At 42.3% G+C, this 20,733-nt stretch overlaps 1 protein-coding gene across 1 annotated transcript in view; it reads left to right on the forward strand.

Annotated features, from left to right (window-relative positions):
* The first annotated feature begins 331 nt into the window (after positions 1–331).
* Positions 332–20,733, forward strand: part of raver2 (ribonucleoprotein, PTB-binding 2) — an 89,270-nt gene continuing 68,868 nt past the window's right edge. The window contains exons 1-2 of the mRNA XM_026146201.1: positions 332–673; positions 20,351–20,417. Of these exons, the coding sequence (XP_026001986.1) occupies positions 401–673; positions 20,351–20,417 (340 nt within the window). The 5' untranslated portion in view covers positions 332–400. The remainder of the gene's footprint in view (positions 674–20,350; positions 20,418–20,733) is intronic.

Here is a 20,733-nt window from a genome sequence, read left to right on the forward strand (position 1 = left end):
CAAAGTGCCCATATACAAGTTTCATTCATCAGATGACAGCGACTCTTAAACGCCCCGTTTTAAACAAATGCTATGTTTAATGTAACGTTAATCTAAACCTTGGAGCTCTGCTGTGTTGCCGCTCTTTATCACGGCTCATCATCGGTCAGAGTAGAAACAGGAGAATACAAACTGACGCCAAATACAGAAGCGAAGATTTAAAAGAAATAGTTCAGAGCAATTTGGCAGTATTGTTGTGTGTTGTTGGCTGTCGGTCCTTTTCCTTCTCTCTCTCTCTCTCTCTCTCTCTCTCTCTCTTTTTTAATCTTTCTCTCTTCCACCGACACACACACACACACCTCCCACCTGCTCTCTCTCTCTCTCTCTCTCTCTCTCTCGCTTTCCTCACACTTTTCCCAAGATGGCGGCAGCCTCATCCATCCAGCCGCCGAGCGTTCACTCTTCTCTAGCCCGGGATAGCGCACTTTCCCCGGAGATGGACAGCCCCGAGAGCCGGCAGCACGAGGACGAGGAGGCGACGGCAGCGCAACCCCCGGACTCCGGGATTAGCCTCCGTGACCTGCCGGACCTGGAGCCCGAGGAAATCGAGAGGAGGCTGGCCAAAACTCGCAAGGAGCTGAGCAACAGGAGGAAAATCCTCATTAAGAACCTGCCGCCTGACACCACCAACCAGGTATACATGTCAGTTTACGGTGGAGAAATAACAGGGTGGAGCTCTTTTTCTCTCACCCCCCCCAACATTTTACGCACGCTCGCACGGACTCCTGCTTTAAGCCTTTTAACCTTCATTTCACTGCTTAGTTCTGACACCCGCGAGTGTGATCGCGGTCTCAGGTCATGACTTTGACCACATCACCTCCTGATCAGATATAAACTTTACAGGGAACTTTCCGAGTGTATCCGACTAGCTCATGGTAAACTTATCATTGTATGTAGCTTACTTATCTTTCCTGCATGTTTTTTCCAACATGATGTCAGATTCTGATTGGGGGGATCCACGGGCAGAGTCACTTCGAAGTTCCTCTTTTTGCTGTGTGACTTGCGTTTCCCATGGGTCTCACCTCACTGTAGCTGGAAGTGCATCATTTGGCTGCTGCTATAAGTGAAACGGTGTGCCTGAATTTGACTTGTGTGCAGTCAGACTCGTGTAACAGGTGAGCTCCTGGGAAAGTAGCCAGAAGGATGCAAAGTGGGGTGTTTTTCAGCAGGAGGAGACGCTGCAAAATGCAGTCTGTCGTCTGCAGACACTCTGATTAAATCATGAAATGCATGCGGCCTTTTCTGCTTTTAGCTTTATGCGCTCTGCGTGTTTTTGTTTTGTGCTGCGTAAAGTTTAACATCAGATCTGCAGACTGGCAATCGACAGCAAGTTGTACTGTTGTAATATTGTACAAATACTGTACTCTACTGTGGCCACGACAGGTGTGGATCCCTGATCTCTGACCTTTGCCCGTTCTAAACAGTTTCCCCCAATTTCCTAAAGACAGAAAGCACATCATTTCAATTTTGCATGTTCACCGAGGACCACAGAGTGTTTTCTTTTCTTTTTTTCATTTCTCCTGCTAAGTGTGATCCATCACTTGTGTCAGCCCGCGAGCCTTTATGAGGCAGCGTGTTGAGGGCGCTGATGGTGTGTATTCCTTCAGGCTTGTACCGCCGCACATTCTTTGAGAGGCTCTCAGCCAAAGAGTGCCAGTACCTCGGCCGGGTGTTTGCGCGGTGAGCGTGGAAGAAGAGGGGGGAGGAAGGGTGAGAATGCATGGTGTGTGTGAGAAATGAGAAGTGGAGTGGTGGTGGAGGGTCATTTGGATCAGGTGAAGCAGCAAAATTGGAAGTTCTCTCTCTCTCTCTCTCTCTCTCTCTCTCTCTCTCTCTCTCTCTCTCTCTCTCTCTCTGTGTATGTGTGTGTGTGGTTTTTCCCCCCACATTGTCGGCGTGTCAGATGGAGCGTGATGTGCTGGGGGGGGGGAGACCAAGCTCAGTGGCGTGAAGTCCTGCGCTGCTGAATGTGCCACATAAATCTGTCCATTTAAAGGAGCACTGCAGGAGTGTCTCTTACTGAGACATGACACGGTGTGAGTTTCCACTGGTGGAAGTGAAGGTGATGTAGTTGGACTGACGCGAGCTCGGCCTTTAGATCTTCAGAAATGAGCAGCATAGGAGAGGGGAAAAAACAAAAGTGTTTCAAATGACATCGCAGCACTCATAAATACTGTCCCCATTATGGCGAGTATGGCGTTGTGTGGAGCAGCCTCTGGGTGTGATTGTCAGAACGATCCAACATAAATCTTGTGTCAGCTCCTTAAACGTGAACTTTCTGCATCTTTCTCATTTGTTTGGACTCCACTGTTCAACAGTTGGTTGGGCTAAAATGCGATTTCAAGACACCACCTGGAGCCCCCTTCCCCCTAATTTTCTGATTTAATTTATTAAGCAGTTCATTAACATCTTAATCAAGACTAATCAGTCAATAAACAATCTGACTCCCACGAGCACTGAAACGGAGACATCTTGTTAGTGCGCAAGACATAAAATCCTGCAGCTGTTCTCGTTCGGTCCTGTGCAGAGATGCGGTGATGCTCTAAGTGCTGGTGTTTACTGTATTTTATCTTCAGTGAGGTTATAGATTTATGGCAAAGGAAAGTCCTCATTACAGTCTTATATAACCCGACTGATAGGCCCAGCAGCACCCAGCCGTCTCCATCTCCCCATTCCCCTCATTCCCACTGCCCCATTACTGAACACTCGATCGCAGGCCGCATGTGCATGTATGTGTGTGTCCACAGTAGACTGTGTCAGATATATGGCCCCGTTGACAGTCCTCATTTTAGGGGAGAAGTGGGGGAAGGGAAAAGGGGAGGAACAGAGGAAGGGTACAGTGTGTTTGCGGTAATGAACTTGGGGAGAATTGTCACAGAAAGCCCCAGCTCCCATCAGCTTTATGGTGCTGTGTTCAGTTTTCAATTCAGTGTTTTTCTGCTTTGCATTTTTTTAAATCCTTTTAAAGTCACTCTTGTTATGCAGCTGTTCAACCCCCCCAAAAACCAACTGTAGAATACCTGCTCAGCGCTAAAGAGACTGAGCAAGGATCGAGCTGACGGACACTCTGCGAGCAGCTAAAGAGCCAGATATTTCCCTGAGGTGTTGGTACATACCAGAGCTAAAAGGGCATGAAAATTGGTCTTATATTAACTTAGCGGACCGAGAGACAGATAATAATGTTGCGCCTCGACTGCTGTATAAATAATCTAACAAGTTTGTTGGTTTCAGAGCACAGCAAGTGCTGTGTTTTAAGAAAAAGAAAAAAAGAAGGAAAGGGGAAAAAAGGCAGTTATTGTAGGATTGTAGGTTTCAGTCATCTCCTTCCTTGAGTGCAAGTCTAACTACACTTTTTAATTTAAGCAGGTTAAGCGTCCAGTGTATACATTGTATCCTAATATATTAAAAGCCCGGGCTCGGTTGAGATCTCATCTTGAGGTCATTGTTTTTTGGACGATGTTAGATGCGCTGCAGTTTTGGGGTGGCATCCGGAATCCTGATTACCCTTCAGGTTGTCTTTGATGTGTATATGATATTAACATTTACCTGCAGCTGTCTACAGATTTCGACCAGTGCCACTCTGTTTACCTCACTTGTACTTGATGCCACCTCGTTGCCGTGTCCATGTTAACAGCCTGGAGCAGACACAGAGCCCGCTCTGGGAAAAACAGGAGACCACTGCTCTCACAAGCATCACAAACGGCATAACATTCACAACAAACAGAAACTCGGCAATCATCTGACTTGATGTTAAGTTGTGGTTGAAGACACTCAGTTATTATGTAACTTTGTGAGCGATCGTGGCTCAAGAGTTAGGAGTTCGCCTTGTAATCGGAAGGTTGCAGGTTCGAGCCCCGGCTCGGACAGTCTCGGTCGTTGTGTCCTTGGGCAAGACACTTCACCCGTTGCCTACTGGTGGTGGTCAGAGGGCCCGGTGGCGCCAGTGTCCGGCAGCCTCGCCTCTGTCAGTGCGCCCCAGGGTGGCTGTGGCTACAATGTAGCTTGCCATCACCAGTGTGTGAATGTGTGTGTGAATGGGTGGATGACTGGATATGTAAAGCGCTTTGGGGTCCTTAGGGACTAGTAAAGCGCTATATAAATACAGGCCATTTACCATTTACCATTTACACCACAGTGGAAAGGCTGCGTGGGCTGATTAGGGGTGCTGTGTCTGTTCAGTGCTGTCCATGAATAAATCTGATTACAAATACAGAAAAATAGAGCTTAAAAGCCATAAAGTTTATGTACTTTCTTTTTCTTATTTTATATTCTTTTAAAGCTAAAAAGCAAAGGTCTCTTTCAGGTTGTTTTTATATGTGTGAATCATTAACAGTAGTGGCTTAAAAATCTTAGTAGTAGTGAGAGGGGGAGAAAAAATCTGAAAAACATCAAATTCACTGATTCTTAAGCCTGTGTTTGCGATATGCTGTTTGAAACCCAGAGAGCATGTTTACATACTCTTGCTTTTTATTGACCGAAACCTACATTTTGGTCAACTAATGATGGCAGAGCAGGTTCACAAAACTCGAACAGAAGTTTTAAATAGCTCTCCAGGCTTTTAGCTCGAGAGATTTCCACACTACTCTACCTACACAAGTAGTCTTGTAATGGTTTGCTCTCCACATATAGACATATTCTATTGTTCAAACATGTCATGTTTGACAGTTTTAGTTCCTGCCAGCTTTTGTTCCACCTCATTCCCGCGCCATTCCTGTCCTGAAGAGGTGGCTCACATGTACTCCAAAGAGAACGTTGAATTGATGATGTGCCTTGACACCTGCGGCTATAAACATGCCTCTTCCAGGACAGATTTCCACCTTTTGGAACCCATCCAGACACGCAGTCTCTGAAAAACATCGCCACTTGGGTCTGGGCAGGATTAAAAAACCAAAGATGTGCTCTCTCTTCCAGATGCTGACCAACACTCTGAAAGTCATTCGTTTTGTCCGGAATTAAAAACACATTATTTTTTATGAGCCACTTGATCCACACACCCTGATTTCTCCGTTAAGCACTATTAAGTTGATAAACTAATTGTTGGTGCCACGTGCACAGTTAGCTGTGACGTGCACGGTGGCGTTACATGGTGATGCAGCCTTTTCCTTATATATGATCTTTGTAGGAACGCAGCTGAAAGTGAGCTCAAAGTCAACACATTTACCACACAACACCCAAGTTTCCTTTTACCACTTAAAACATTCATCACAGCAGATATAACCGTCTGCTAGCTGTGGCATTTTAACCTGAAAAACCTCAGTGTTTAGTACATTGTTGCTTCCAGGAAATGGGAGTAAAGGGAGCTAAAAGGTTCCGTAAAAGGGATTTGCTAATATTGGACTGCGAGGGTTATGTGAATAAGATGCCAGTCATGCAGATGAATAATGCCAGTTTCAGATTATAGTATGCATGATAGCCCAACTCAAATTAGGCTAAAGTATTTAAAATTCATAGCGTCTGCGTTCTGCAGTCCTAATATAGTCCCAGAGTTGCTTTCCTCTTCCTATTCGTAGGCCTTTCAAAGCACATGACAGCCAACATCACACATGCGCCATTGTTCATTTACAATCTCGTGTGCAGAAATCTACCCCGTTCGCCTTCCCACTGACATCATGTAGGCCGTAAAAGACGGGGAAGCAACGGCAAAGATTTGATTATGAACGCGTAATCTGACAGGGCTACTATCTTGTATCAGATACTGTGTAGTCGCAACCTGCAATTAGTTGGAAGTAGCGGGAAGTACAGCCGGAAGTTGACACAACTTTTAATAATTCCAAGCAGCGAGTCTAAAATCATTTTCAGAGGCACAACAGTGTAAAATAAACGGGGGCAGTGTGGTTTTATTTGCACAGAGGAGGTTAACTTCCAGGGTCTTCTGCCAAGTTCTTGAATTAATCAGCTTAAAAACAAATACAAAACTTTTTTACAAGGTAGGTGTGTGTGTGTGTGTGTGTGTGTGTGTGTGGGGGGGGGGGGGGTGATATGTTTGTTTGAACACCATGAAAATGTGTGTGTTTTGCATATGTACAGGTAAACACAAATGCATGTAAATATGACAAAGCAGCATGCATCTGAGCTGCTCTTTCCACCCACCTTCTCGCCTTACCTTGCATGCTGTGGTGTGTGTGTGTCTGTGTCATGAGCAGATGTTCATGAAATCTGCCACTCCTGACAGTGGGCGGCCTTTATCGAGCCAGTGTGCAAACGCGCTGTTGTGATTAGCTGTTTACGCTGGCATTAGTCACCTTGAAGTTTTGCACATGTTCGTGTCACAGTTATCTGAAGACACACCTGTTAGACTTTTCGTTGTTCACTGTTCACTGTCACGATGCTACAGCTTTGTTTTTTGCATGTTTCACGGCACAGTTTGGCTGCGAGTCGGGTATGAAGGTGACATTATGTAGGTGAGATAATGGAGTTGGCTGGAGATCTGACGCTGAGCGAGCTCGGGTCCAAAAGATGGTGGAGAGGAAAAAGGCTTGTGTTGTAACTGATGGTTTGAGAGGGCTGATTTTAAAAAACAAACCGTATAAAGCTGTTCATTAAAGCATTTTGTAAACTGATAACGGCAGGGCTATTTTTATGTCATAGCATATTTCAGCTGAAAGTTAAAAAGGGGATTCTTTTTTCCGGTATTTCTTTCTGAACTGTTTGAGAGTAAACAACGAAAGCGGGGCTCGTGCTGACTGGATAAAAGGTTTCAAAGTAACTTGGACGGAAATGCATTGACTTGATGAGTGCGGGAATAATGGATCCATCTATCCATCTATTCGCTTCCGCTTATCCTTTTCAGGGTCGCGGGGGGCGCTGGAGCCTATCCCAGCTGTCATAGGGCGAAAGGCGGGGTACACCCTGGACAGGTCGCCAGTCTGTTGCAGGGCTAACGACTATAATTTCCCAGACTTCTAAAACGATCTTAACTCTCAGCGCTGGTTAACATGTGTTTGGACTTCACAGGAGCCCTGCTGTTCACAACTGCTGCCACAGTTGTGTGTGTTTGTAAGTGTGACAGTTGACATTGTCCCGGAGGCTCTTAACTAAACTTCTGGATGCTGTGCATTAATACAAACCTCTGCAACGTGATCGAGCCTTTGGAGCGTGATTTGCCGAGAGACTCGAGAGATCAACGTGAGCTGTGTCTGAGCAGCACGTTTGACCTCGCCACAAAGGTCACGGGCCTCGTGACGACGACTGTAAAGCTCGCCGGGTTCCACATCTGTCACCCAAAACAAGAGAAACCACACATTAAATCCAGCAAGTGACAACTAGAGTGCAGGAAGTGAAGCATACTTGAGCTGATGGGTCTCATTTTGTTCTGTGCATTAACAGCTTGAAGTCATCAATCCCTGCTTTATTCCCATAAACCACTTTCCGGAGGCTTGATCTTGCCACAGGGAACAATGAGATCTGTCACCACGTCTACAATTATACTGTAACAAACAGCAAAAAAACCAAAAGATCATCATGCCTTCATGAAAAGAAAACCCACTGATTAATGAAGTCCACCTGACAGACTGATTCTGTTATATAAAGGATGTAATTATACAGTTTTGAAGGAATTTGCACATTTCAAATTTAGTCTTCTATTCAGCCTGGAGATGTAATCGCCCCTGGTTGTTGTTTTTGTGTCTGTTAAACTGATGCAAAGTCACGCTGGAGTCAAAAGTACTGCGTGCATACTCTCACAGATTCTTTAGCAGTGACTGGGTGCATCAGCTACAGGTGAATATCACCTTACGGCAATTCAAAAGTAAATCTATTGCAACGTTAATTTTTAAACTGTGTTTCAGACTGTTTCACTAATGGAATTTTCCAAGCTGGAAACGCAACAAAACCCAGGTTGTTGGTCCTGGTTATGATTATTTAAGATTGGCAATGGTTAAAACAAGAGTGTGCAGTGGTAGACACTGCTGTACATCCTGCCTGTTGGTGTGCAGGGTGCTTCTGCTGGAGCCCAGTACAAGAGGCCATTTAGCTTTTTATGTCTAAGAGCTTCTCGGCAAGCGTTCACATTTCTCTGCAGTTGCTTTGCTTATGTTGCCGTGACGATGCGTTTTAAGTACCGTGCAGTTTTCTGACATTAACTCAAAGCCTGATTGTGGACGTCTTAGAAGTGTAGACTTATACTTCGCCGCCATTGTGCAGGTGCTTCAGCACATTTTAATTTATAATATCTCAAGTGGGGAAACGCCACACGAACCAACTCAAACAAAAATAATGGCTGTTTTTAAATGACGGTTTCACCCTGTGATGGCAGGAGTCTGTTGCTGTGTTGAGTGGGAGTGGCTGCGGGCTCGGTGAGGGGAAAAATAACCTCAAATTTGAGCCCTGTCGCTTCAGGGCCGGAGACAAGCAGAGACGGGTGGGTGTGAAAAGGGGGAGGGAGGCGGGGTCACCCTGGCTGACAGCAGAATCTGTCCTGTCTCGGGGCAAGCCACCTGCTTCCTTCAGCCCACTGGTTCTGCGCTGGCCGAGATCAAATTAGTCAGCTTATCAAGGAAGAAAAAGTGAAGTGAAGAAATGGACAGAGGCAGACGGCTAAATATCGTCGTTCTGTCCTCGAAACGCAGCTTCAGTCAAGAATGCTTGAACCCGTGCGTTTGGTTGATAAATATGCATTAACACCTTTAAGCTGACAAAAATGGCATTAAATGAACTAAACACCAGTTCAAACATAAGATTCTTACAGTTGTGATAAGCACAGGATTCCTCTCTTGTTCATTAACCGAGGACTTCAACGCGTAAACAAGGACATTAGCTAAAGTTTTCCCGACAAATTAGTTTTACTTGAAATCAAACATTTTGATTCAGATTCATTCTGTTTGATTGTGTAAAGAAGACATAAAAGTAACATGAAAGCGACATGGAAACCCCCAAGTTGCACATGAAATGAAAGCACAGTATCTTTTCATTGCAGCACATTAAGGCTTAATAGGTGATTCGAGGTGTTAAAAGAATCTGTTTTTTTCAGGCGATCCCGTGCAGTGGTGATGAATGCTTATCGTGTGTGACTCTTTAGCTCACCCACTGAAATCAGCCACTTTAACTCCTCTCCCTTGAAGGCTTCTGTCCCCCCCCCCCCCCCCGATTGGCTGCCTCTCACAAACAGATGCTTTGAACAGCAAGTGGGTGGGGCTTTAAGATATCCCCTCTCTTTGAACTTGCATGCATCCAAAAGTAGATCAAACCAAGCATTTAGAGCTGAGGCCTGAGCTGTTGTGCACAAACGTTTCAACTTTGACTAAGTTTAATATGATATTAATGTTTTAAAAAAATGCTTCATAGGCTTCATGCTTAGTCAGTACCAATAAAAAAAAATTCTTACTAACTATTCATGATGTACTGGGAAGTATCATCAGTGAGCCTGGGTTCACTGGGGGGTTTCTGTGGCTCAACTTTACTCCCAGCCTTGTCCTAAAGCCGTGCCGTGCCGTGCCGTGCCATTCTCATTTGCTGTTAGCGACGGGTAAAGGGGAGGGTGATCTGCTGCCTGGTGACGTTACCTGGATCCGAGGCTACAGGTGCTACCGGGAGGGACAGAGGTCTGTGGGTTGTGTCCTGGCATTCCTGTGCGCTGCTCTCGTCTCTCCTTGTCCTGACATTTCACTCTGACCCGGTGGATTTTCTGGCACACTTGGCCGCAGATAAATCTTGTTTCATGGGTCATGGATATTTTTTCTTCTTTAAATCAATTCTAGGTAAATGTCCAGTTTACCTCTGTACCCTTCTCTGTCCCAGCTATACAAGTTATGCCTCTCGAAATGGTTGTTTTTTGATGAGTTCGGACAGATCTGGGAAATCGGCATTTTCTTACAACACTCCTGGGACATGGAGTTATTAAACCATGCCTCTATTAGCAAAATTAAAAGCAGATGTGCAGTGAAGGAGACTTGTAGGTGTTTCTTTTGAGAAGCCACTGAATTTTTAAGAATTTAGTCATGGGTGTTTTTATATTGTGTATTATTTTGTCGATCTCATGTTTTATTTGTAGCACTTTTGGGACGTTTGTCTTTTCTTGTAAAGGAACCTTTGATCTCAATGGGACTTGCCAGTAAAATAAAGGTTAGAGATCTCACCCAAACCCAAGTCAGCTGGAACTGGCTGTGCCACTGAACTGAGCTGGATGAGCAGATAAGAGAATGGATGGAGAACGCAGCTATTTACATACACTCATCTATTGAGGAGTGCAAATAAAAAAAATTCTCAACAACTTCCATTTGTGTGCTGCACTTCCACATTAAGTGGAGTTTGGCAGCCAGTGCACTGTGCACCTCTTTGATCACGTGCCTGCGGCAGCTGAGGTTGATGATGGGCTTGAATCCCTGAGCCTGCTGTGCTGCTTCCCTGCATCAGCTGTCTCTACTCAACTGGAAGTAAGAAAGCATCCAAAGAAGGCAAAAAAAGCAAAAGGGAATAATGAAGACATAGAGTGAACACTTACTGTATCTTTTTTTTGTCTTACAAATGTGGAGGGGGGTGGGGGAAGAGGTTATATTGAGAAATAAAATTTGAGATTCTCTTTTTTTTGGTTGTTTTTCCCTAAAGGGTAACATTAATTTGGCATGGAATTTTGACTGGGGCTAAAGTTTTGTCCAGCGCCAAAAAAGAAAGGATTTTAAGTAGATGGGGTGGAAAGGCTGGATGTAGAGGGGAAAGGGAAAAAAGGGTGAACGTGAATTGAAGGAGGAAACTTGTTAAACCAAAGGAATTTGAGCAGTGCCAGTGCAGTGTGACTGTGTAGAACTAGCATCCAGAACAAGGTGTGGAAACTCAAAGAGTGTGTTTGAGAGGCTCAAAGGAAAAGAGAAGTGTGCACTCGTGTGTATTTATGCCTGTCTGCTAACAATATGTGAGTTTGCATGTTTTCTAAGAAGCTCTCCTGGCAGCCATTTGATGGGCCAGTGAACCGTGCTGTGCATGGTTTGAGCCACCTGTCTCGCACACACACCCACACACACACATCTCCGACCAGATATGGAAAACAAAGTATTTGAGATGTGTTAGACATGCCCCATTTTTAATTTCCCCCAAAGAGCCTGTGTTGTAGCCGGATGCAGCCGTTACAGTAGACACGGGCAAAGTTTACGCTCACACCTCAGCGCCAAAGTTTTAGCGTTTCCGATTACAGCTCCAGTAATGTGACTGGTAATCACGCTGTCATTGTAATGATAACACACGAGTGTGGGAGCACCTCTCTGTTTGCTTCCTGGGCTTCAACCCCTCTCCTCTCTGTGGCATAAATCACGCAGTCACTGTCGGTAAGCTGGCCAGGCAGAGCGCGTTTGTCCCCCTAATCCCTCAATCTCTCTGTCACACAGACACGCCAAGTTGAAGCGATGTCCCACTGCTACTTTACCCGAGTGGTCCTGTTTGTGTTTTTAAGCCTTCTCATTTATGATGACAGGTGTCACAGTAAACACATTTTTCTCTTGTCATTCCTCGTCTGACGAGTAAAAATCGTTCTACTCTGGTACTCTGACCTTTGTGTTTTCCATTATCTTTCATACTTTCCCCTGTATAGAACCTTCTGTACAGCGACTTTCAGATTGTAACAGGACAACTGGAAACACCTAAACCGACAGATGAAAGCAGTAGAAGGGTTCGCCCAGACAAACCCAGGGAAGCAATTTGCCGTCTGCTAGCTCTTTACATTGGGATTGATTGAAGGTGAGATTTAAAGGACAGTAGCTGACAAAAACAGTGATGAAGCATGCCATTTCACATTACGGACATCACAGTAATATAGCGCTTGTGACACTTGTGATTAATCCACAATGTGAAATGATTTCTCTGAGCCTGCCTCCTGGGACATCGAAGCGGTTAGTGTCAGCCACAGAAGTGCTGCTGAGGATTCGGTGTCTTGTTTAAAGTCACCGAAGCTAAATTGGAGTACCGTAATCTGTTTGAAGACGGGCCGCTTTGACTGTTTCCACAAACTGTGGTGCTGAAAAAGCCCAAAGCATATGTTAGGCATCAAAGCGATGAAAGGATATTTTAGAATAATTATGTGCCGTTAATGCTGGGAAATGAGACAGTTTCTTGTTTTTCCTTCCTGTTTCACAAACCCTCTGGAACAGGGGATTCAAACAGAAGGTCCGGGGGCCAAAATCGACCCAGCGGGGACTCCAGTCCGGCCCACTGGGCAGCTCACAAACAATGTGAGAGAAGATCTAAATTTTTTGGGCTTCTAAGTGTAGTTTTCACAAGTTTTTCAGCTTTACTACTGATAAAGACCTCCCCCATGGCCATTTATATTACAGCAAAGTAATTAGTAATAGTTAAATGACAGAAATGTTCCTGTTTTTTCACTAATATAGAAAGTTCTTAATGTACAATAATGAAAAAATTAAGAAAAAGCTTTGTTTTATTATTACAGGACAGTCGTATCGATGAGAAATCAGAACTTTTACTGCAATCTGTTTCTTACAATTTATGCCCAAAAAGTTACAGTGACAGATTTCTTTGATGTACCAGAGCGGCATCTCTTTGTTATGCAGAAAAGTAGATAACCCCTTTAAAAGAAGATATCAATGGTCCAGCCCATTCGAGGTTAAAGTGGGCCGTATGTGGCCCACAGTGTACAATGAGTATGACATACCTGCTATAGAAAGTACTGACTGGATCGACTAGTCTGCTGGTTTGATGCTCCTGGTTGTATGAGATGTTAAAATGGGAAGGTATGCCTGTAAGCCTACACCCCGTTCACGGCACACAATAGATAAGCAACAACATTTACTCGTATCTTGGCGAGCACCAGTTTGAGTAGCTTGAAATGAACGTCATGTAGATTGATCTGCGGTGATGGGCGGTGTGCTTCATTTTGTGCCGGAGCTGTTGATCAGCGAACGCAGCTGGAACATACAGAGTGCGGTGCCCACAGGTGTGTAGATGATTATCAGCTGTTTCAGGTGGTGCTTGTCATTTCATTTTCCCTTTAATAGTATTCAGACGGCGCTGCTATCAAATTCTTTATCTAGCTCTTTCTCTCAGGGCACTTTGCTTTAATGCTCCACCAAGTGTACACCCACACATGCACTTACTGATTTGGCCGTGGGCTTGAAGCAAGTGCTGGGTACTGACTGGACTTGCTGGAAATGTCAGCGTTTTAAAGTGTTCAAACATGCACAGGGAACATTACAGCGCTGATTGAAGTGGATGGCATGTTTTGTTGGATGTAAAGAAACTGGTTGACTTTGTTGATCTTTGTAGTAGTAGTAAGAAGAAGAACACAGTGTAGCTGAGTGGGACTGTTAAAATCAGGATTATTTGTGGCTAGCAGCTGAAAAGTTTGGTTTTAGGTGACTTTGCGTCTTTGTTGTGCCGTTTAATTTTAAACTGTAGAGTCGAACTAAAATGTACACTGAAGTATATCGCACAGAAACTCACAACATTGAAATAAAGTGTAACTGATGAGAGAGCCCACTACAGCAGTCCAACAGAACACTGTTAGACTTTCAACATGACATTTCAGAAATGATGTGGAAACCTTTGCAAGTGTATCAGTTTTCTTTGTCACTCCTTTTGCTGCTATTTTTCTTTTCAGACAGTACAATATGGAAAATTTGCTAGAGGTGTTTTTCTTTTGTTGGTGATACGTTTATATTGAGGACGTCACCAGAAAACGCAATAGTGCTTCTTTTTTTGTTTGGATTTTTGTTCTTTTTTTTGGTAGTCTGTAGGCAGTGTATGCTCTAGGACAGAAATTCTTTATGAATGGAATCTGTCCTTACTCACGTCAACCACTGGAAAAACTACAAAAAGATGATGCCTAGTCCAGCTGCTGTGATGTCTCCGACCCATGTTGTTGTAAGAAGGGCAATAACAACTTGATATGGAGGTACTTTGCATCGTTATCTTGAAATACATGTCATCAGTTTTTTTTAAGACCGATGGCATTTTTGTTGTGAAATCAACCATGTTCTTAGGCATGGGTGTCAAACATGAGGCCCGGGGGTCGTTAAGGAGGAATATATATACATACATACATGATTAAAGTAAGATGATAATTAATGTAGCTAACTGTGTAGTAATGTTAGGATGGTTGCCAAGTAACCTACTAACAATTCAGTTTGTGCCCATATTAAGATTTCAAATAAACCATAACCATGTCAGGGAGTTTTAAACAACTTTTTAATAAAATAGTTTATATTTAACTACATGAGATAATTGTCTTGCTTTGACTTTGAGCTTGGAATTGAGAATTATGTATTTCCACTGTACCCACTACTACATTTTTTTGGCATGGTGATATGGTAAAATAGTAAATGGACCGGTACATTTATAGTGTTTTTCTACTTTATTTCAGCACTTAAAGTGCTTTCTTACAATGAGCTTAATTAAGTGTCCTTTTAGAGTGCTTTTAATCCAACATTCACACACTCATCAGAGGCAACTTGGGGCTCAGTACCTTGCCCAAGGATACGTTGAACTGCAGAATAGTAGACAACTCGCTCTATTTCTTGAGTCGCTCTGTATCCCAGTAACTGGACTAACATAAATGAAGATAAGAAGGATTATTTTTAATACTTGGATGCAAATATGCTTGAACTTTGGAACCCTAGGAGATGACAAAATACAGAGTTTTCTCCTTGAAGAGCATCTGCCAGGCATCTAAAGTGAGAAGAGTCGGGCCAGTAGATTCACTTCCAAGCTAAACCATGTTTAGTTTCAGCTGTGATTCTTTCTGCCTCCAATTATCTGTACAGGCTCAATTAGGCGGAGGGCAGGTGACCGTCTCAGCCATTTGACATTTTGTTAGTTTGCCTTGAGAAGACCTTGGCTTTATTTTACAGTATGCTTTAGTTCACTATTCATCTGTGCCATGAAGTGCTTTCCTGTTAGTTTAACAACATTTGAAATAATCTGAGCAGCATTCCTTTATATGCTTAAGAATCCACCCTGCTACCCAGTTCCATTGGAAGTCGTGCATGGACATGTCATTACACTGTGTGTCCACAGACTTTGGATCACAAGCCTTTCCTCTCCTTTTCCATATTCTTCTCTTCACATCATGTGGGAACAATTCATGGTTTAATTTGCTCAAAGGGTCTTGTTCCAGAAGTGGGGAAAAAATCAAAATGAGTCTTTCTGTTCTTGAGGATTACTAGTGATTTCCATATTGAGGTAAACCATCTCTATTCACTAGGGCTGTCCTGAATGCCATGTTTGAGCTCTGATGAAGTAATAATAATAATAATAATGATGATAATCAACAGGGAATAGTCAAAGCTTCCTCGCTAAAAATCTAACAGCAGATGGACTCTGATATGCGCATCCAATTGCCGAGCACACACTGAATAGCCCAAAGGCGGGCAGTTTAATAAGGAATTCTATTTTGTCTTGCATTCTTGATGAAGTGCAAGACAAAAAATATTGAAATTGTGAATCCTCCATTAGACAGAATAATACAAATTTATTCAGCCGTACTGCCAATCCGGTCTGTAGGTTTGCCTGTCTGTGTCTCTGTACTGAGCCCAGTGGCTGTTTTGAAACACGTACAGAAGTGCTAATTAGAAAGCTGTTGAAATAGCGTAGTGGGACTCTCAATGAAACAAAGAGCAACATTATTGAACAGCATGATTGGAAGTAGAGATCATTAAAACATGGAATGTAAAAGGAAATGGGGTGAAACAAACTGGAATTTCATAAAATAAAAAAAGGAGCAGCCTGGTGTGCTCAACTGGTAAATTGTACGGCTAAGACGGGAGGCTGGATTGTTTGTGCTCCTAAAAATAGTCTTTAAATGTCTTGTGATGTGCCAGTGCTGTGAGAAACAAACTTTCAGCTCAATTTAAGTACAGAATAGCAGAGGGCCATGCAATAAAATGGCTTTGGAGAAAGATGGTCACTGAGTAGTGTAATTTAGCCATGTCTCAGTGTCACAAAGTGCACCGCAGTGTCTGACCGTACGCTGTCCAGAGCAGTAACTACTAATGAATAACTTTTACATTTCACAGGATGCGGAGGCAAAGAAAAAGTCCCGTGTTTTTGTTACTTGTCATTTTTCTTCATCACATACACAGGGGTATTTCTAGCTTCAAGTTGGTGTTCCTCTTAATATAAGAGCTCTGCTTTTTTGTCAGAAACACGCCATTAATGCCAGACAAAGACCAAAAAGAGTAGAAGAAAAGCAACAATTGTGAGACAGAGCTTTAAGTGAATAGAAACATGCAAGCACTTAAACAAAGGACAAAGAAGTAGAGCTTTGGGAATCATTTGTTGAAATGATGACATATTTAGGTGGCTTTCCTGTTGAATTCCATGTTTATCTTGTTATTTAATTGCTTGTAACCGGTGTTGTAATGATATGCTTGTGTGTTGGCATTGTAATGCAAGAAAAAACAAAAAAAAATCTTTGTTTACCAGCTCGTTTTTGACTATAATTGAGTCCCTTGAAAGCATGATGCAGTCTTCATTTCCTGACAGCTGACGAAATATGCCGATGTGTATTTTTCCACTGCGTTTTCTAAAATACAATTTTATTTTTGTCAATTCTAATGAAGCAAACTCTCTTAATATGCTTAAGAAAAGGATATTTTTAAATTTCACAGTACAAACAGAAATAATCAAACAAGTTTAATTTGTTTAATTATTTAATTTCAGGTAGATTTTTTTACCCTTCAGTGTACTTTCAGAATAATGCTGCCAATACCCTGAAACCACTTCTGTCTTAAGCAAGACAGCTGAATCACCAAAAGTCCAAAGCAAAATACCTCTTTGTATATAGATTTTTATATCTCTCTTTGGCTCTTTCCCCCCTCTCTGTGATTATAGCTCGCTCTGCACTGATTTTAAGGGTGAGTGAGCTGACCCTCTGTGTGGGCTGCCTTGCATGGCCTTCGCTGATATAAAACATGGCTGTTCTGTGTGCACGAGTGGGCTGTTAGAAGGGTAGAAAGAAAGAAGACTGTACACATTAGAAAGCCTAATCACCTCCGTCGTTGTTTGACTGAACATTGATGCGATAAATGAAAGTGGAAATGTTTTCTATGAAGTGTCTGTCCACCTGACCTCCCACAAATGCCAAAGCTACATTCGCTCTAGTGCGAGTATTGTATTAAAGAGAGCTCCAGTGTTATAATTATGCAAAGGTGATTTCTTTGTTTTCTGTCTTTCAATGGAAGCACAAAAACTAACCAGCATTAAATGACAGGAAAGGAGAGCACGGCGTATAGGCAGCATTAGCAAAATAAAGAGCTGCTGTGTCCTTACAAATGCTTATCAATTCATGAAAGACTGTTGCCACTTTTGTGTTGTTGTTCATGCTCAAGCCCTTCTAAAAACCAGCTTGTATTGTTGACTATGCGTTTGAATAAAACTGGGTAGGAACATAAAAAGTAGAGGGAGAGAATACCTCCACGTTTATGTAGTGCCTCAGTATTGCTGCTCTTGGACAGGTATGATAGTGACTAAATCCACAAGGGTGCTTGTTGCATATCTTTAAAAGAAAAAATCAGTAAACTCTATCAGGAAGGCTAACAGAGTCAGCCGTGGACAGCAGAGGCTGTAACGTATTGTGTTATGATCTTTTTTTCTCTTTTACTTACCTTTATTACATCCTAGCACTAAAAAGACAAATAACACATTTTGCTGGAGAGTGGAATCTGCTTTTGTACTTTAGTATTAGTTTGTGCCCCTTGTGTAGTTGGATAGAGTGCTGATCTTTGTATTAGCCCAACACCAGATAGAATCATTTCTTTTTTAAGAATACACTCCCAAAAATAATAATAATAATAATAAACTTTATTTATAAAGCACACTTAAAAACCAAGGGTATTCCAAGGCGCTTAACAAGTAACATAGAGAATAGAAGGAAAATAATAGAAATAGGACCAAAGCAAGTACTAGGTATTCAAGCAGGTAGCTGTCACTGATACATAGGAAAGCAACAGGTACAGAGCAAAGAAGAAATTAAATGAGCATAAAAGTGCATGATATAAAATCATGAAAGAAATATTAACTAGAAGGAAAGGCAAGATTGAATAAGTGGGTTTTTAGTCGTGATTTGAACAGTGCAATGGAATCAGATGCGCGGATGTCGAGAGGAAGGTTATTCCACAGTACCGGGGCAGCCAGAGCAAACGCACGGTCACCCCGGGACTTCAGCTGAGATCTAGGTTGGGTCAGAAGTAGTTGAGTGGCAGATCTAAGTGTTCTAGCAGGAGCATGTGGTTTGAGAAGTTCACTAAGATAACTCGGCGCTGATTTAATAATAGTTTTGAATGTAGGAGTAATATTTTAAATTGAATATGATACTTTATGGGAAGTCAATGCAAGCTAGCTAGAACAGGAGTAATAGGGCAAAATTTCCTGGTACCAGTAAAGAGGCGGGCTGCTGCATTTTGGACTGTTTGCAGTCTAAGAAGAAGAGAAGAGGGAAGACCGTAGTACAAGGAGTTACAATAATCCAACCTGGAGGTCACAAAAGCGTGAATAAGCTTCTCCAGGTCCTCATGCGGAACATAATGCCCAGCCTTAGAGATAAGGCGCAGTTGGGGGAAGCTAGATATCACTACAGCAGACACTTGCTTATCGAGTTTTGAGCGAGCTATCCAGCACTACACCCAAGTTACTGACATAGTAACAGGAAGAGCTAGCAAAGGAACCCAGAGCAGCACAGAGTTGGGCACGAGGGATTTTACTGTTAAAAACCACAATCTCAGTCTTCTTATCATTTAAAACAAGAGAATTACTCAGGAACCATTCTTTGACCTCCCGCATGCATTCTTGAAAGTAGTATAGGGACACAGCAAGGTCATCAGTAAGTTCAAAATAGATCTGTATGTCATCAGCGTAACAGTGGAAGGCGATATTGTATTCTTCAAAGATTGCGCCTAGAGGGAGCAAATACAATGAGAAGAGAATAGGGCCTAAAACTGGTCCTTGAGGCACACCACAACAGACCGGAGCGGAGGAAGAGGAGAAGGTGCCCAAGTTAACTGAGAAGGATCTATCAGCGAGATATGATTTAAACCAGTCGAGGGCAGTGCCTCTAATACCCACAGTGTGCTCAAGTCTTAATAATAAAATGTTATGGTCCACCATATCAAAGGCTGAAGAGAGGTCCAGTAAAACTAGGACCATAGAGCATCCAGTATCAGTGATTACAAGAATATCATTAAGAACTCTAACCAACGCTGTTTCAGTGCTATGCAATGGCTTAACAGCAGATTGAAATTTCTCAGCAATATTGTTTGTGTCCAAGTACGCCTGGAGCTGGGAGAGAACTAGTCTCTCCAGGATCTTGGACAAGAACGAAAGCTTAGATATCGGTCTGTAGTTTGAAAGGTCATAACAGTCAGAGTTTCTTTTTTTAAGAATCGGGTGGACTACAGCATGCTTAAAAGTCAAAGGAACACAGCCTGAGAGCAAGGAAAAGTTCATAAGAAATAGGATACTGGGTCTGATTACATCAAAACAGTCCTTAGCTATGCGAGATGGAAGAATGTCAAGCACAGTATTAGTATTATTCATTTGAACAACACAAAAAACAACAATTACCTGTTTAAAAAAACAAATCAGTGCAAATATGGAAACTTCCCATCAAAGACATTTTTGCAGAGAAGTTTGTTCGATTGAAAAGTGAGTTTCAAGTAATCATGCTGACATTATCAGGGTTTTTTAAAGGGTGTAAGTGCTGTCTGAGCTCTTAGTTATTTTGAAAATTTGCGTTATTTTTAGTTGTTTTGTACCATTATCCCCACAACTTTGTTCAAAGCTTTGCTTTTGCTTTCTTGTGCAGCATCCATTCTTTCAGTTTCACCAGAAAAGCACAACATTAAATGAAAAAAGCTTTACTTCTGCTTATGCAAAGAATAAATCTTCATCTGTGGAGTAAAGGAGATTTTTTTTAATGGGGTTTCAGTTTATTTCAGTTGTTGGTATAACTAAGTTGTGTTAACATTGAGCCCTGTATCAATTATGACATTAGACTATATAATTATATATGACAAAAATTTACCTTTATCTGAGTCAATAGCTGTTACTAGACTAGAGTAGAGAAAGATGATGAGCATCTGTCACATGCTAATAATGCAAAGGTTTCTCTCACAGTTTGTGTATTGGAATGTAATAGCTTACTTTTCCATTTAAGATAGAACCTTTTTTCCCTTGTATATTCACTGCTTAAGTCTTTCATTGTGTTTGCATTTATTCTGATATTTTTCCAAAACAGTTTTTTAAGATCATTGTGGTTTACTGATACTACTTTGATTATTGTATAATCAAGAGTTTTGTAGTTTTTTTTCTCTATTCTTTTTACATTAATGACTTCTACCATTCTGTTTGACCAAATTGTCCCTTACTTTTTTTATAGGAAGTCCATGAAATTCTGAAAGAATATGAACTGAAGTACTGCTTTGTGGACCGCAACAAAGGAACAGGTAAAACTCAACTCTAACCTGACATACACACAAAGTCACACTTGTGTACTTGTGCTATTGAAGATCCTAACCACCTTAGGCTACGTTCACACTGCAGGCGAAAGCGCATCAAATCCGATTTTTTTACCCTATGCGACCCATATCCGATCATGGTATGACAGTGTGAACGGCACAAATCCGATATTTTCAAATCCGATCTGGGTCACTTTCGTATGTGGTACTGAATCCGATACATATCCGATGTTTTAGAAAGCGACTGCTGTTTGAACGGTCATGTCGCATTAAATCCGTCCTTTACGTCACTGACACAAGACAG

Source organism: Astatotilapia calliptera, chromosome 17 (assembly GCF_900246225.1).
Source record: "Astatotilapia calliptera chromosome 17, fAstCal1.2, whole genome shotgun sequence".
NCBI classification, from domain to species: domain Eukaryota; kingdom Metazoa; phylum Chordata; class Actinopteri; order Cichliformes; family Cichlidae; genus Astatotilapia; species Astatotilapia calliptera.